Genomic DNA, 15,255 nt, shown 5'->3' with positions numbered 1-15,255 from the left:
ACTGGTGGCGTCCGGTACCTCGGGCTGGCGTTTGGAGTCACCACTCCCCTGTCATGTGTCAAGCAAAACTCACCTATAAAATATGTCTTGCCCTGGGGGAGCCACGTCATTTTGCAACCGGCTAAACTTTTGTTCTAAATTGGGAGTGGTGTAGCTAACACACCCAAGAGATGAACACCACGGAGACCAGCGATTAAGAGCGGAGGCTCGGGTGCAAACAGTGGCTGCCATGGTTGGGCCACATAAACTTGGGCAATTTATCTAAGATCTGTGCTTCAGTCCCCCATCGGACTTTCGGGGTAATAATATAACCTGCACCCCACAGTTGTGCTGTGAGCATTAAATGAGTGAAGAGACGTAAAGATCAGAGAACAGAAGCAGTAAACTCACTCCACGGACAGATAGCTAGGGAGCGACGGACAGACGGTTAGACAGACACGCATGCATATAGTTTTTTCCCTGGGAATACACTCAGCTGATAAGCAAACCGTCCTGCAAGATTTTCAGAGTAACAGGACACTCCTCCACTCTGGACATCCACCGAATGCTGAGCTGTGAAGGGGCACAGAGGCCACAGAACGGACGGGCAGAGAGGCAGAGGCGGACAGGCAGGAAGACCACAGGAGAGCCAGAGAAGCAGGACGAGGAGGGAGGGGGAGAGTGCTGGGGACTCCGCAGAACCGAAGAGAACCAACGGAACTTCATCAGCAACCCGAGGGGCGCTGGGCGCAGACACACGACTGGGCACAGCCAGCGGCCAAGACAACGTCTGGGAAAGTCTCTGCAGGCAGGCCGGGCAGAGAGGCAGGCCGAGGAGCGGGCAGCGTGGACGAGGCCTGCAGGACGCTGTGCACTCGGGGAGCATGGGGCCCTGCGTCCCGTCACACTCATTCCTCCTGGACTCACGCCCAGCACCCCTCCCCTTCGAGGTGGGCAGCAGCGCCTACTTAACACCAAGCGGCACCTCAGGAATGTTACTCCCTGAGTCCCGACGCGCTCCGCCTTCGTCACCTGTTGGCCGAGCCCCCACTGCTTCGTGCCTGCTGAGGCTGCACATACCGTGAGCGGCTCGCCCTGCAGCGCCTGCAGGATGAAGTTGCTGACAACTCGCCCGTCGTTCATGTGCATGCGCGGCCCAAAGGTATTGAAGATCCTCGCCACCCGAACTTCAACGCCTTCCTGGAACAGAGAAAAGGGAAGAAAATGTGCTTCACCCTGAAGCCTGCATTTCCACTTTCCCACTTCTGGGCCCTGCACAGCAAGCGGGTGAGAAAACGTTTGCTTTTCATTCCAAGATGGAAGTGGTTTTTTTGTTCGGATTATATAATGTGTTAATTGTAAACAAATCTGGTGACTACACAGAAACCAAACTCAGATGTGCCCCAGATCTCACCCCCATGAAGCACCAGCACTAACATCCTGGTAGGAAACCTATGAGACAGTTAAATAGCACAAGAGAAAAAAATGCATTTATATCAAATTTTTTCCCAGTATATAAATAGCTATTTTCCCAACTAGGATCATGCTATGCATATTCTCTTATAATCTTTCCCACATGATGTTTTGTGCAAATTTATCACTCAATAGAGATTTAAATGTCAATGAATGTTTAATATCGGATTTGAAGAAAAACAACAGAGCACTTTATCTTGGGAAGGAAGGACAGACAAGCATTCTTAGAGAGCACAGTGTCCCTTCACCCCAATCTGCTCCAGTGAAAGCTGAAGACAAGCCAGCACCCAGCGTGGGCTACGTGGCCTGGACGATACGTACGAACGTCATGTGAAACAGCTATCTTTATGGGGGGATTACACACGTTCATTTACTTCTATGTATTTTTTTAATGTTTCTATTTTTATTACAATAAACATGTATTACTTTTAAAATCCAGAAAAAGCATATTTTCAAATACATAGTCAGGAAAGTATATTTCTTAAACCCCAAAAGCCTTCTCCAAACTACCTGGTTTAATTATTAATTTCAGTCTGCTTCTTTGTGGATAAAGAAGTTAAACGTTGTATCACACTCTGAATTAGTGGACTTTCGCAGGGTATGTTTCTTGTTTGTTTGGTCCACTAGACTACAGACGTGTGTGTTCTGGGCGTCCGAGGGCAGGCAGGACGGTGGAGCAAAGACCTGGGGCTCACTAAGCAGGCCTGCCGCTGAGCTCTCAGCCACAGGAACCTGGGAGAGAACAGTGCCTCCCTTATGGGGCTTTTGTACGAATTAAGCCAACCCCGTGCAGCCCTCAGCACAGGCCCAGCAGCCAGAAGCATTAGAGGCTATTGTTGCCAAGACCAGTCCAAACAGCTCCTCTCTAGTTCTACCACTCAGATCTGGCACAGGCTGGGAACCTAATGGGCCCTCGGCTAACGGGGCTTATTCAGCACAGAATTTCCCCACCAGCCGAGTGAGTGAAAGGCGATGAGCTGCATGCCCAAGGGCATGCCTCCCAGCGGGGCTGGAGCCACCCCGCGGCCCCCTCTGCCCACAGCGGCCTCACCTCCGGGCCCAGTGTGCCAGGCAAGCACGGGCGGTCTCTAACTGTGCTGAGATAGGAAATGGTTGGGAAGCAGGGAACCAGCACACAGTCAATGTCCAGAAACCAGGGCGCTATACTTCTGCTAACCCCTCCAGCATTACATTATGATGCTTCCACACGAGCTATTCTCAGGACTAAGATATGAGCTACTATTCTAGGCCCGGGAATCAACCTTTTTCTCTACCAAACTAATGGCAGAATACTTTCTAAAAAGGGGAGGAGCAGAGATGTTGTTCCTAATAGAAAAGAACTCAAAAATATCCACTTGCATTTAATTGTTAAGATGAGGAAAGACTCACACATGGATAAACATGGCTTTATTCTAGGAAGTGACTGCAAAGACCTCAGCAAATTCACAGCAGTCAAACCACGTGTCCAGCAGGGCAGCTCAGTGGGCTGTGCGAAGGCTGCAGGGAATTGACGCTTTTATCCTCCTGAACTCCCCGTTCCTCAGGAACAACGTTCCAGAACACGACCTCAGGAAAGGCTGGCTTCTGCAAACATCACTGGCCAGCACGTGCACAGGCCTTCTTGTTCTGCTTGCCCAACTGGAGAGTAACCCTAGGCGACACGGCATGAGCCTCCTCAGGTGCAGATGCCGGACAGCCATGGCGCTGGTCCAAGAACTGCAGCCCCCCAGCCTGTCCTACACCAGCAAGGCCCGCCCAGGCTCGGCGCATGGAGGAGACACACATGCAGGCGCACTCGCTGAGGACCGCTCTTCTCCAGCACACGGCGCTTCTGGAGTCCCCACGCCGCCTCGTCTCTCTGGGCAGTGTCAGGACACAGAGGCCGCCCCGTTCAGCATGCACAGTCCCTCACCACCTGACACCCATCCCCTGCGGCCCTGTGGGGGCCCCGGGCAGGAGAGCGGATGGGCACCCATGCGCACAGCTTGGAGGAAGAGTCCTTACTTCCCAGCTCAGACATGAGGAAAGGGCCAGTGTCTGCCCAAAGACTGCTTCCTAGGGTGAAAACCCAGGACGCCTCGCCAGGATGAGACGGCTCTTGGAAGGGAGACGTTCCTCGAGAGGACCAGTGAGCAAACACTCGCACAAACTCCTGTCTCTCATTCAATGCTCTGGCTGCCAAGGACAGCAGCCTGCTGACTCCCACATGGGCGCACCTGAGCGTCCACCATGGCGAGGTACAGGGCCTGCATGCACACACACAGCAGTGATTCAAAAAGGAACCACATCATTCTTAAGCATGGTGGGGTTTCACTTTGTGTCCATGGCTTTGTCCAGTGTGGGAACCATGACTCATTCACTTATGACTCCAAGTATCCAAGAAGTTTTTATCAAGGATCAGGACAACTCCTGCAAGTCTGCGCCATATCAGCATCAAACCAGCAGAAACTTAAGGGAGGACGATGCTCAGGGTGCCATGCAGGCGAGCGCATGCGAGCACACAAAAGCTAGCAGCACACAGACTGCGGTAGTACCAGGGCTCTGGAAACAGTGACCAGCCTGCAAGAAGCACCACCCCAGATGGGAAGGCTGCCATTGGAAGGCTCTTCCCCCACTTCTGGTAGCCAAGAGGCAGGAGGAGCTGGGGAGGCAGGCTTGGATGATTGGTGAGTGGTGAGTCAGGCAGCACAATGAAGGAACAGGGATTTCTCCTCCCCAAGCATCTCCCAACAGAAAGTCACCAGCAGGAATTAAATGGGCCCTTCCTCTAAAGTTCTCTTTTCAACTGCATCCTTCAGTGGAGAGCACTGTCTCAAGCCACTGAACACCAATTATGATCACTGTCTTTACTGATGGAAGGTGCCGGAGGGTGGAACAGACAGGCGATGCAGAGAGAGCGGATGCTGACCAGGAGCTGACCATCACCTCTCCACTGCACGGACAGCCAGTCCTGAAGGAGGCTCCCAGAGCTCATTTATCTGTAGGGAACAGTACAGAGAAATAACAGGAAGTGCTCCAGCTATGGTAGCCCGACTCTGTGAGGCCTCCTTAGTGTTCCTCATGCCCCTGAGACAAGGACATGCACGGCCCTAAAGCAATAGGTCAGAGGCCCTGGAGGTGAACCAGGTAACCCCCAGCAGCAGCCTCTCCTAACTACGTCCTGATGGGGCCTGCTCTTACCTGAGAATCAGACCGAGGCCGCTACAGAACAGAGAGCTCACTTGCTGAGCAAGATTCTCGAAGGAGCTAGAATGCTGCAGTTCACACTCAGGGCTGGCAGAGCGACAAGGCCATGCAAGCTCAGGGGACGGGCGTACATGTCCGCCTGCAATCTCCCTCAGCAGCCCTGCTGTAGTCTTGACAACTGGTCCTAAGGCCTCTCTGCAGCAGGCTACGCCAGCGCTCACCACCAGGCCAGGAGGAGCAAGCGTTACCCTGACGGTTTCTAGGTGGGGCAAATGGGGATGGAGAGCAGGCCAGCGAGGGGGCGGCAGAGCCAGGACACAAGGCCTGCGGGAGGGCCCAGGCCACAGGGTCTTGACCCCTAGGGTGTGAATCCTACCCGTCCAACATGTGACTTATTTTAGTTGCTTGCTGAATGTTTGCGAACTGAAGTATACTGTACATACCAACTATTTAATTATTTAAAAGTATTGTGATGCCAGAAAATAAAATAAAACCATACCCTTGAGGCCTCTGGACCAGAGGATTTCTGAGTTTCCTTTCTGCCTGCCAGTCTATGGTTTTATGACTTGTGGCAGACCCAGCCCAGTGGGGGGGCCACAGACCGTGGAGGGTTCGACTTACGTGGGGCCGTGAGCTCAAATGCACACTGACTAAGCACTGACTACAGCACACTGGACAGGTGTCCACACTGAAACAACCACCACGTCCAAGTGCACGTGGAGACGCAACTTAATTCCTCTCTGACAAGTCCAAAGTATCCATGAAAGACGCGAGGCCCTTTGATCCCAAGTTCCATCTCCTTCCATCGCCCAGAAGAAAGCTCAAGGGAGCTGCTCTTCACATAAGGGATGTGTTCTGAAATGTGCCTGTGTGGCAGGTTTTTTATGGGAAAATCAAGTTCTACTGTGAATACATTAGGATATTTCATTCATTAAAATTAAGAAACTCAGAAGAAGATCCTCTGGAAAAGGGAAAATCTATAAAAAGATTATTACTAATTCTATTTATCTTGTTTATATTTTCAATCCTTATGTAGTAGGATTATTCAGAACAAGATACATCCACATACCATATGAGGTCTTGACAATAAAAATGACGGTTTATACTGAAGACTGTCACTATGTATTTTAAAAAATAAGAATTTAGGTTATTAAAATAATTAATTAAAAATACACGAGAGGCATACTGTTCCACCTTGTTCATCCTTCTTTCTGGTCATTATTTTTTTCATTTGTCTCCAAATAGCATAAATTGTTAACACCTAAAGTTCTGAATCTTCTCCTGAAAGTTGCCATCTTGAAAGGCCGCACACTTAGAACTATAAACCTACAACGTCACGATGCAGCTGCTTGTTGGTGACATGCTGCTCTGAAGAACAGCGGGTAGTTCTGGAGCCCTGCTGCGTGCGCTCCCCGTCCCAGGCATTGTCACCTGACTGCACGTGTCCGAGCCCGGATGCCCTTGCACCCGGAGCCACAGCTTCTCTCACTCAGCCAGGCTTTCCACCAGCCGTGGCCTGCCAGGACGGCAGGGAGAGGGGAGCAGCACACACTGCAGGCAGCCAGCTGTGGGTTCAAGCTCCACTTACCGGCCAGGAGCTGAGAGCAAGTTCTCCCATCTGTACGATGGGCTGCACGCCACCCCCCCCCCCCGCCCCCGACCTTAAAGGGGCTGCAGGAATGAGGTGAGATGGAACAGACCGAGCCCTCACACAGGCTGAGCCCCAACAGAGGCCAGGCCACTGCAGGCCGCCAGCCCGCAGCTCCTGCAACACCCACTGCAGGAGACAGCAGCACATCTGGGCCTGGAACATTAATATGGCGCCCGGAGGGCACCGCGCTGAGCACTCAGGGTCTGGAAAGGCTACCTCCACAGACGGATGAGGAGTGAGAAGCGGCAGAGCTGGAGTCTCGAAAATGTCACGTTGGAGTCTGAGCCCCAAAGAGGTTCTGACTTGTCCCAGACTAGGCCACACCCCGAGGGGCCAACCCTCAATCCCCCAGACCAGGCCATAGCTCACAGGGCCAACCCTGAACCCCCAGACCAGGCCACACCTCACAGGGCCAACGCTGAACCCCCAGACCAGGCCACACCTTGAGAGGCCTACCCTGATCCCCCCAGATCAGGCAGCCCCCGAGGCCAACCCAAGGAAGGCAGGCAGTGCCGACCCACCCTTGCTGGCAGCTAATATAAATTCCTGAGTAAAAGAATCGTCCTAACGTCTTAAACATTTACACCCTTCACAATCTTTACAGAGTGGTTTTTATTTTGTTTTCCCCTATGTTTATCTCTGGATGGGACTGGGGTAACACTTCTTTTTCCTTCTCGCTTTTCTGTGTTTTCTTACTTTCTATTTGTGGCCAAGCATCCTGCCATCGCAGGAACACAAATCTCCTTCAGCTGTTCCCGTGAGCTGACAGGAAAGGTGCCCCCGTTTCCTCCTCTTCAGCACTGATCCCGACACACCAGGGACAGAGGGCTCGGGGACAAGTTTTAGAGCCCAGCAGGGTCACAGGCTTGGACCCATGGCTCTCCCCACAAGGGAGCACAGTACTTATAACACGAATAACGGGGGATGGAAGGTACAAAGCTCATGCGTAACTGCTTCACAGGCCTCTTAGAACTTGAGCAAGGCTACAGGCCCTCCGACCAGGCCCATTGCTCTCGGCCACACTGACCCTGCATCAGGAAGCCATGACTCCCACAGCTGCAGAGCCACCAGAACCAGACGGGACTCTGCCACCTGTAGGGCCAGAGGCACCGCCACTCCCTGAGCTAAAGGCCACCCAGTGGGAGCAGACGAGGGGCTCTGGGGAAAGGCAGCTAGGTCATACTGCTCACAAGTCCCGACGTGCCACGAGGAACAGGCCTTCCTCTGGGCTATTTGCAGACAACACGTGACGGCAATGGTCCCCGGGGCAGACACGAGTCCTTACGCAGGTAGGCTAAGCAATGTGACGAGCTTTGACGAATCTACAGACTACTCCATGCTGTCGGCCGGCTTAGACCCCAAGCTTCGCACAAAGCGCTGAGCCCATCTTCCACAAGGCAATTCTAAAACCCGACATCACGATGGAAGGTAACCCATGCACCGTTCCCTCGAGGAGAAGCCACGGTGCCCCAGCAAGCAGCACACTGTCGACGTGACCACGGACATCACTGCTTCATCTGCATGGCACCCGTCGGTGGGGCCTCCCATGTGTGCAGCACACACCAGACATTCCACGGTGCAGGCCTCGTTGGAGCAAGTGCCAGTCCTTCACAAGGACGGCCCCGCTGGGCACAGACACATCCTGACGGGGCTCGTAGGGGACGCTCAGCACAGACCAGCTGCACACACAAGAGGAGATTCTAACATTGCAGGTCTTGGGGCAATGGCACCTGTGCCGTTAAATTGAGACCCACGCGAGCAGAAACGTCATGCTGACAGGTCCAGAGTCACCCAGGGGCCACACACCTGGGCTCAGCCGGATGACAGGCCCGGGTCCCATGACAGCGTGTGTGTGAATGCGTACGCTGGCTAGTGTCCAGGTGCGGACTACAGTTCCTGGCATACAGTCAGTGTTTAATCAATGCTGGCTACATTATTACTAAACACTGTAATTATTGTGAGCTCATACCTCAAGGTACTCATTTAACAAAAACTAAAAAGTTTCACAAAATGTCCTATTTGGCCACCAGCTTTACCTACATAAAAACTCCATAAGAAATTCTACCACAGACTGAAAGCAAAAGGAAACAGCTGAGACTCACCAGGCCCCTCAGACTTACTGAGCAACGAAATGCACTTACACGCCCCTCATGCCTGCAGGTTAGTTTTCTTAGGTACCAACCACATGCCGGTGCTGCTGTGTATCCGGGGACCATCTGAAATTTTGGGGTCAAGACATTCTGGGTTCAAAAATGATAAACGTATGTCTCTAAAACTGTTTCATGTTCGTAAAATAAATGGATGATATAAGCCAACTGCCCAAGGCAGCTCAGAAAGCAGTTAGTTCTGCTTCTGGCCGAGAAATGAGGCAGAAAGGGGTAAACACCTACATCAGCACAAGGTTGTTTTGTGGGTCTTTAATGTTGGTATTTCATTAAAAACATGATGACAAAAAAGCCCCTGACGACTCTCCTCCAAAAAAACCAAAAACGCTTGGGGACAGCCTGGCCCAGCCCCTAGCACCTCCATGCGCGCCCCCAGGCCTCCAGCCTCACATGAAGCCACAGCCGTCAGGCCTGGGCTTGCCTGCAGGCGGGGCCTCCGCCTGAGAACCTGCTCCCAAGGAGAGCCGTCCACGTCCCAGGTGCTGAGAGTACGGCCCGCACCACCACCCGTCAGCAGCCTGTCCTGGGACAACACTCCTGTCCACACCGGTTTACCCACGCGTCCCTCCCCCAGAGGCACATCCCTGAGGATCTCCGAGAGCTGGTCCAAGCACAACAGGACAGTCACCGAGAAATGAAGGACCCGCTGGGCCCTGGCCTGGCCCCTTGGGGCCTGTGTGGACATCTCATGGGCTCCTGCACAGCCTTCAGGGGTCAGGACAGTGCGCTGTGACCAAGAGATTACGTCTCTGAGGTCTCTGGGAATGAGAGCCTCGCCCCCAGGCTGTGGGCTCCTGCTACAGGAGGGCAAACCTGTAACACGAAACCACTGCGGGAAGAGCCCTCAGCACTGCAGTGAATGGTGCGGACAGCAGGAACCAGCAGCAGTAAACACAAATAATAATCCCAGAGAGGCTCAGATTAAAGCACTGAATGCACTTTTATGCCCGTCAGATAACTGAAAAGCAGGACAAACAGTCCATTGATTTGCAGGCTTCAGGAAATCCGAGCCGCTCATCAAACAACTGCCGTAGGCAATGAGGCAACTGAGAAGCCTCCTCTCAAAGCCACCAACACTATTCCAAACCGAGGAGTGCATCCCCCAGAAATCTTTCTTTAAAAAAGGAGAAACACGGGGAAAGCTGCTGACAGCACCATTCGTTTACAACAGTGGGCACCTGGGCTTCCCCGACGCCCAGCCCCAGGCAGTTATTCACGCATTTCAGCCCGTACGGCTGAGGGAGTGGGTGCTGGTGCGCCTACACCGCAAGCCCAGAGGTTGGTTCAGTACCTGCTTCATGTAGGCATAGCACATGGTCTCTGCAACACGCTTGCCTTCATCGTAGCAGGCGCGGGGTCCCACCGGATTCACGTGGCCCCAGTAACTCTCACTCTGAGGGTGGACTTCGGGATCTACGGGGGGAAATGAGACCATGTTGTCATCCTTCCTTTTTTCAAGATCTTGTGCATTACGAACAACGAATACTGACGACGCAAGGGGGAGCTTGGAAAACCCAACAAGAACACTTACAAACAGAGAGACACGTGTCAAGAGAGGGACTCAGGGTTCCAGAGGCCATTCTGTGGGCTCCAGCAGGGTGGGTGTTCTCCCCTCTCACATTACGTAGTGAGAGTACTTCACAGGCAAAATACACACATTTGAAGACCGAAGTCTCTCAACTTTAAGTCTCCCCTCTTTCCTATAAATTGTTCTCAACTTTCAGATCATCATACAAACTGTAATTAAATATAATCTACGTGAAGAGATATGCAGTTCAGTTGTATACTCATGAAACATGTCATTATAGTAAAGCATGTATTTCCTGAAAACACTGTAAGAGCATCTCTGTGGAACATGATGACTTTCACATGTGCTGCCCCAGAGTGAACCTGAGACCCTCGAGGACATGCCCGGAGCCTGGTCGAGCGCAGGTGGAAGGACAACAGCACGTCCAACAGCAAGTGGCCACTGGTGCTGTGAACAGGCATTCCTATTTCCCAATTCGTGTGTTTCTGGTGTGTAAGTAAATCACACTTTAAGACTGTACCAGGGGGACAGACTATTTAAAGAAACCTAGGAACGAATTCTTTTTTAACACAGTATATTGTTGGAATGTGAATTAACACCTAATTAATCTGGTACACCAGGAATTTTATACAACCACAGTATGAAATGTATGAGTCTTTGCAAGAAATCTGGACAAGGTACAGGAACTCTATGTTACAAATTCATTTCTTGCTTATTTTGCAGCCCAAGTCTGACTTCAGCTCATGGGTACAATGAGACCTGCGTAGGGACAGGGCCACGAACACACATGCCTGAGCCTGCCATCCCCCTTCAGGAGGCTGACACCCCTCCGGGGCGAAGCCAGGGCATGCAGAGATTCAGACCTATCTGCTCCTGTGGTTTAAAATTCCTATGAGAAGGTGCACATTTTTACTGCACGACAAGAAAAAAGGTCGAAGGCAAATACTCCGAGAGAAGAGAACCAATGCCTTAAATTCACACTGATGTAAGAGATGACTGACATCAGGCCTCTCTGGGGGTTTCTGATAAGGGCTGGGCAAGCCGGACGCGCCAGAGAACGGTGGGCACACCCACCACCCCCTCGACTGGCCCCGTCCAGGCTGAGATGCCCAGGACACCCAAGGGCCATGACACAGCTTTGAACAGTTACCTCACAAAATCACTTTGAAAAAACAAGTGAAAAAAAATCACTGTTATGACAAAAGTGAAGGTCGAGAGTGAAAAGTGACTTCAAACTCGTCCTCCCCTCAGCATTCTGTGAGGCTGACAGACCCCGCACGCACTCCACAATGTCAGTGGACAGCAGTTAGCAGACGTCAGGGCAGAGCAGCTGGTGAGCTCGGTGAGGGACGCCCTGATGTTATCTCAGAACTCTGAAGAACGAGCTATTGTCAAACACAGCAGATAGGAACCCAGGTGGGAGGAGGGAGGGTGGGCGTGGAGAAGTGCACAGTGCGATCCTGGCCAGACAGCAGGAGCACCTTCACCTGAGACACTTGAGGGTTCCGCCCATTGGACTACACCAACACCGCTCCTTCTGTGTGAGGTGCAGCCCCTCCAGGCAGCCCCGGGAAGCATCTGATGTCTACAGAGGGGCTTGCTGGCCCGTTGTAGCATCTTGACATGGAAAGACAGGGAGGGGACGCAAAAGTCTGCTCAGCAGCCTATTCCAAAGGAGCGGGGCAAATGGTGAAGTGGTCACTCCTGCCCTTGCAGCCACCTAGGATTCAAAGACGCAGATGGTGCCCCGCCTTTCCACGGGGATTACAAAGAACATAACTGCATTTGGGAGAATTCCTGTTTCTGTGATTTTTTTCCCTTTGGTTCTCATCTTGCTCTCTCACTTCCTCATTTCTCCTGTCTATAACAAGAAGGTGAGACAGAAAATTCTATGATGTCAGAGTCTGGCTTCTGCTGCATAAGTGAGCAGTTCTCTGAAGCCTTACACAGCTCATCTGGGACCAAAGGGAAAGCCACCTGAACTGAAAATGAAGCCCTCAGCCCACTCCTGCCGTTCCCTCCCGGATGGGCCTGGGGAGGGATGTGAAGAGCTCCTTGTTGGCAAAACAGGCTCCCAAGTTTGCCGGCACTGCCTACTTAGGATTCTTCCAGAAATCGTTACGCAGCAGCTGAGGCAATCAGTGCAAGTCTGCACCAAGCAAGCTCTCACGGCCAACCCCGGAGTCCTGGCGGGTCGGGCAGATGGCATGTGCTGCCCACACTGCAGAACAACATGTGCCAGCTCAACCCGCAAAGATTCCCTAACGAAGGACCTCTAGGGTACTTTCTGAACAGAATGGCCAAGACACGTCTATGGACTTGTAAACGGTGCGACCTTCTTGGGAAGGTGACATGACAGTCTTGGGGCGCTCTAGCAGGAGAAAAATGGGTTTGTCCCACGCAGAGGAGGGAGCCTGGAGACCACAACAGCTGCGACAGGCAGCCTCTTTGCTGTCACGCCTGGAACGGGACAGGCTGGCCTTCTCAGAAACGGAACCTGGGACTCACTGCTTATTCCTTCTTCACCTCAGACAGGATGCAAACAGTTCATGGGGCCTGAGCAAGCATCCCCCCGTGGGAGCCCCACCCACTCACCTCCATACACCTCCGAGGTGGAGGCCAGGAGCAGACGCGCGCCGACTCGCTTGGCCAGGCCTGTGAAAAGCAAAGATGTGATAAGAAAAACTGTGAACTTCAGGGAAACCGGAAAACACAGATGCACATGCACATTTTTGTAGCCAATTTAAGGAATTTTTGTATTAATGATATCTGATAATCCATGCATCTTCAATTATCCATTCTTATTGCATCTACTTTGGAAGGAAATGAAAACAAAAACAGTAAGAAAAACATAAATGAACCCTCAGAAGCACAGTATTTCGTTGGATACTTACAGTGTAAGCAGGGCCAACACAGAATCTGTCGATTCGAGAAGGTGCGGTTTGAGGAGTTTCATAAAGACTCCTTCGCCCCAGCGTATCACCCAGTATTTACCAGGGGCTTCGCTCTGGGAGGCAGAAGGCAGGGCCCTTCGCACCTTAACTTCCACTATTACCCCAAATGGTCTGCCTGCCACTTCCTCAACGTGCACCCTGCCATCTTCTGCTGTGCCTGAGCCAGACCCCAGGGCTGGACATCTCCACCCCACCCCCTGCCTCCCTCCAGGTTCAACAGCACCTTCTCCAAAGCAAGTTGCCACATTCCTCCGTCCTGCTCTGAACCCTCTCCTGCACTGACCCCTCGCACGTGGAATGGGCCAGAACACCATTATCTGTGGTGGTCACGTGAGCATGGAAGGTCTCCGATCGGTCTCCTGCAGAGCCCAGTGTACAGGCTCTGAGAAGCCCTGCACGGAAGCCACCAACTACCCGTCACTTAGCCCAGTGCTTCCTCCCCAAACAGCTCTGCCACGGAGCTTCGTGCACAGGCAGCATCGGGTGAAGGGCCAGCTGTGCCACAACACAGCCCTCAGCGCCCAGCACGGCACACGGGGCAGAGGTCCAGCACGGTGCCTGTGGGGTGCTGCTAGGAGGGAGAGGTGAGGCGGGCACTGCTGGGGGAGGCGGGCGAGACGGAAGGGCAGGAGTGCATAGGAACACCCAGGAGAGGCATGAAGACACTCTTCAAGAAGAGAATGGGGTTGCTAAAAGGCAAGGATGTGGAGATAACCTGTGCAAACGCCATGCCACCATTGCTTGAGGAAGAAGATGCTAAAAGGGATGTAGTATGACATGGAATTTACAGGCTACCAACATCTCAGGCCTGTCTCCCTTACTCCAGTTTCACCCGCAGAAGTCTGCAAGGTGGGTCAGCACACCATATTATGGCATACGGACAATGGAAGTAATGAAGAATCCCAGAGTCTTTTTTTTAACTAAACTTGTAATTTGAGATGATTGTAGATTCAAATGCAGTTGTAAGAAGTCATACAGAGAAATCCCATGAACCGTTTACCCAGTTTCCCCTAATACAGTAACAACTTACAAAACTACAGTACAATATCACAACCAGGATAGTGACAACAGATGCCGTCAAGACACAGAACATCCCATCACCACAAGGATCCCTCCTGCCTCACTGAGGCCAGGCGAGTGCACCTGTGCCACTGTAGTGCCCAGGGGCTTATGCTGAGCTGGACAAAGAGGTTCTATCATGAGGAAGCCAAGCACAGAACTGGGGAGGTGGGGAGGCACAGAGAGGGGAGGGCCCTACTGGGAAGAAGCCAGGTGAAGTCCAGTGCATCTTGCCTCAAGTGCAACATCACGACAGCTCCTTTCAGTTCGGAACACAAAGTCCCATCTGGGACTCCTTCTGGCCTACCAACTGTCTCCCTTTAGCTTTTGTCCAGGGTCATTGCTGGAAGACCCTGATGACTCCTTCAGGACCTCCAGGTCCAATGTCACTTGTGCCTCAGGCCCTGCTCAGAAGTCACTTCCGTCCTGAACTCTAACAGCATGGCACTGGTACCTCCCTTCTGGAAACTCTCCCTGCCTATGTGGTGTCGCTGATGCCTGTGCCCTTCTTTCCGCTCTCCTATGAGACACAAGTTCCCTGCAGAAGGCCTGAGTCCAGCCTTGTCTGAATGCCCTCCACAGTGGACAGGACGGTGCCTTGGGCTCAGTGACTGCATCGCCTAAACAGGCAGAAGGAATGATACCCCCTTAAACATCACGTGGTTGGCGGCCCTTCCCCTATGGGACCCAGTGCTGGAAAGGAGGAGGGGCTGGGGAGGCAGAGATGGTGCGCGGAGGGGCAGAGCCTGCAGTGGCAAGGTTGGGGAGTGGCCTCAACCATGCCACCCCTCTAAGCAGAGGCGGGGGGACTGGTTCTGTCTGGAACAAAGAGGAGGACAAATGCCCGTTCTGGTTTAGAATGGACTTAACTCCATGCAAAGCTTGATCCTCCAAAACGTCTGGTCTTCGAAACCTGAAAACTGTTCTCCGCTACCCTTCCCATCCCTTGTCTCCACGCTTCCCTCAAATTAAAACGCAGTGCTGTATTTCCCAAATCCACTTACAGAACCTGTTTCAAATGTTCCTATAATTAAATTCATTTTTTACTTCACATTTCAAAAAGTGGCCCCTTTCTTCCACTTTGCAATTAATCAAAGCCCCTAAGCTTTTAAGCCTGTGCTGAAGTTAAGCACGCATCTAATTTCAAGCATTAACTCAAGCTTATTGTCCACAGCTCTAAATCTCAGGCCTGCTGTCTGGAGTACACACGCGTGCTCACTCTTTCATCTCACATCTGAGGTGAGCTCTGAAGTTCCGACA

The 15,255-nt window shown here is 52.3% G+C and overlaps 1 protein-coding gene across 11 annotated transcripts in view; it reads right to left on the bottom strand.

The window, feature by feature from the left end:
• Positions 1–15,255, bottom strand: part of UXS1 (UDP-glucuronate decarboxylase 1) — a 96,065-nt gene that overhangs the window by 17,794 nt on the left and 63,016 nt on the right. For all 11 annotated transcript variants that reach the window (XM_044773086.2, XM_044773080.2, XM_044773081.2 and 8 more), the window contains 3 exons: positions 12,578–12,637; positions 9,746–9,867; positions 1,060–1,179 (listed from right to left, as the gene is read on the bottom strand). In XM_044773086.2, coding sequence (XP_044629021.1) covers positions 1,060–1,179; positions 9,746–9,867; positions 12,578–12,637 — 302 coding nt within the window. The remainder of the gene's footprint in view (positions 1–1,059; positions 1,180–9,745; positions 9,868–12,577; positions 12,638–15,255) is intronic.

This window comes from Equus asinus, chromosome 6, assembly GCF_041296235.1.
Source record: "Equus asinus isolate D_3611 breed Donkey chromosome 6, EquAss-T2T_v2, whole genome shotgun sequence".
NCBI classification, from domain to species: domain Eukaryota; kingdom Metazoa; phylum Chordata; class Mammalia; order Perissodactyla; family Equidae; genus Equus; species Equus asinus.
This window is presented reverse-complemented; position numbering and strand designations above follow the sequence as displayed.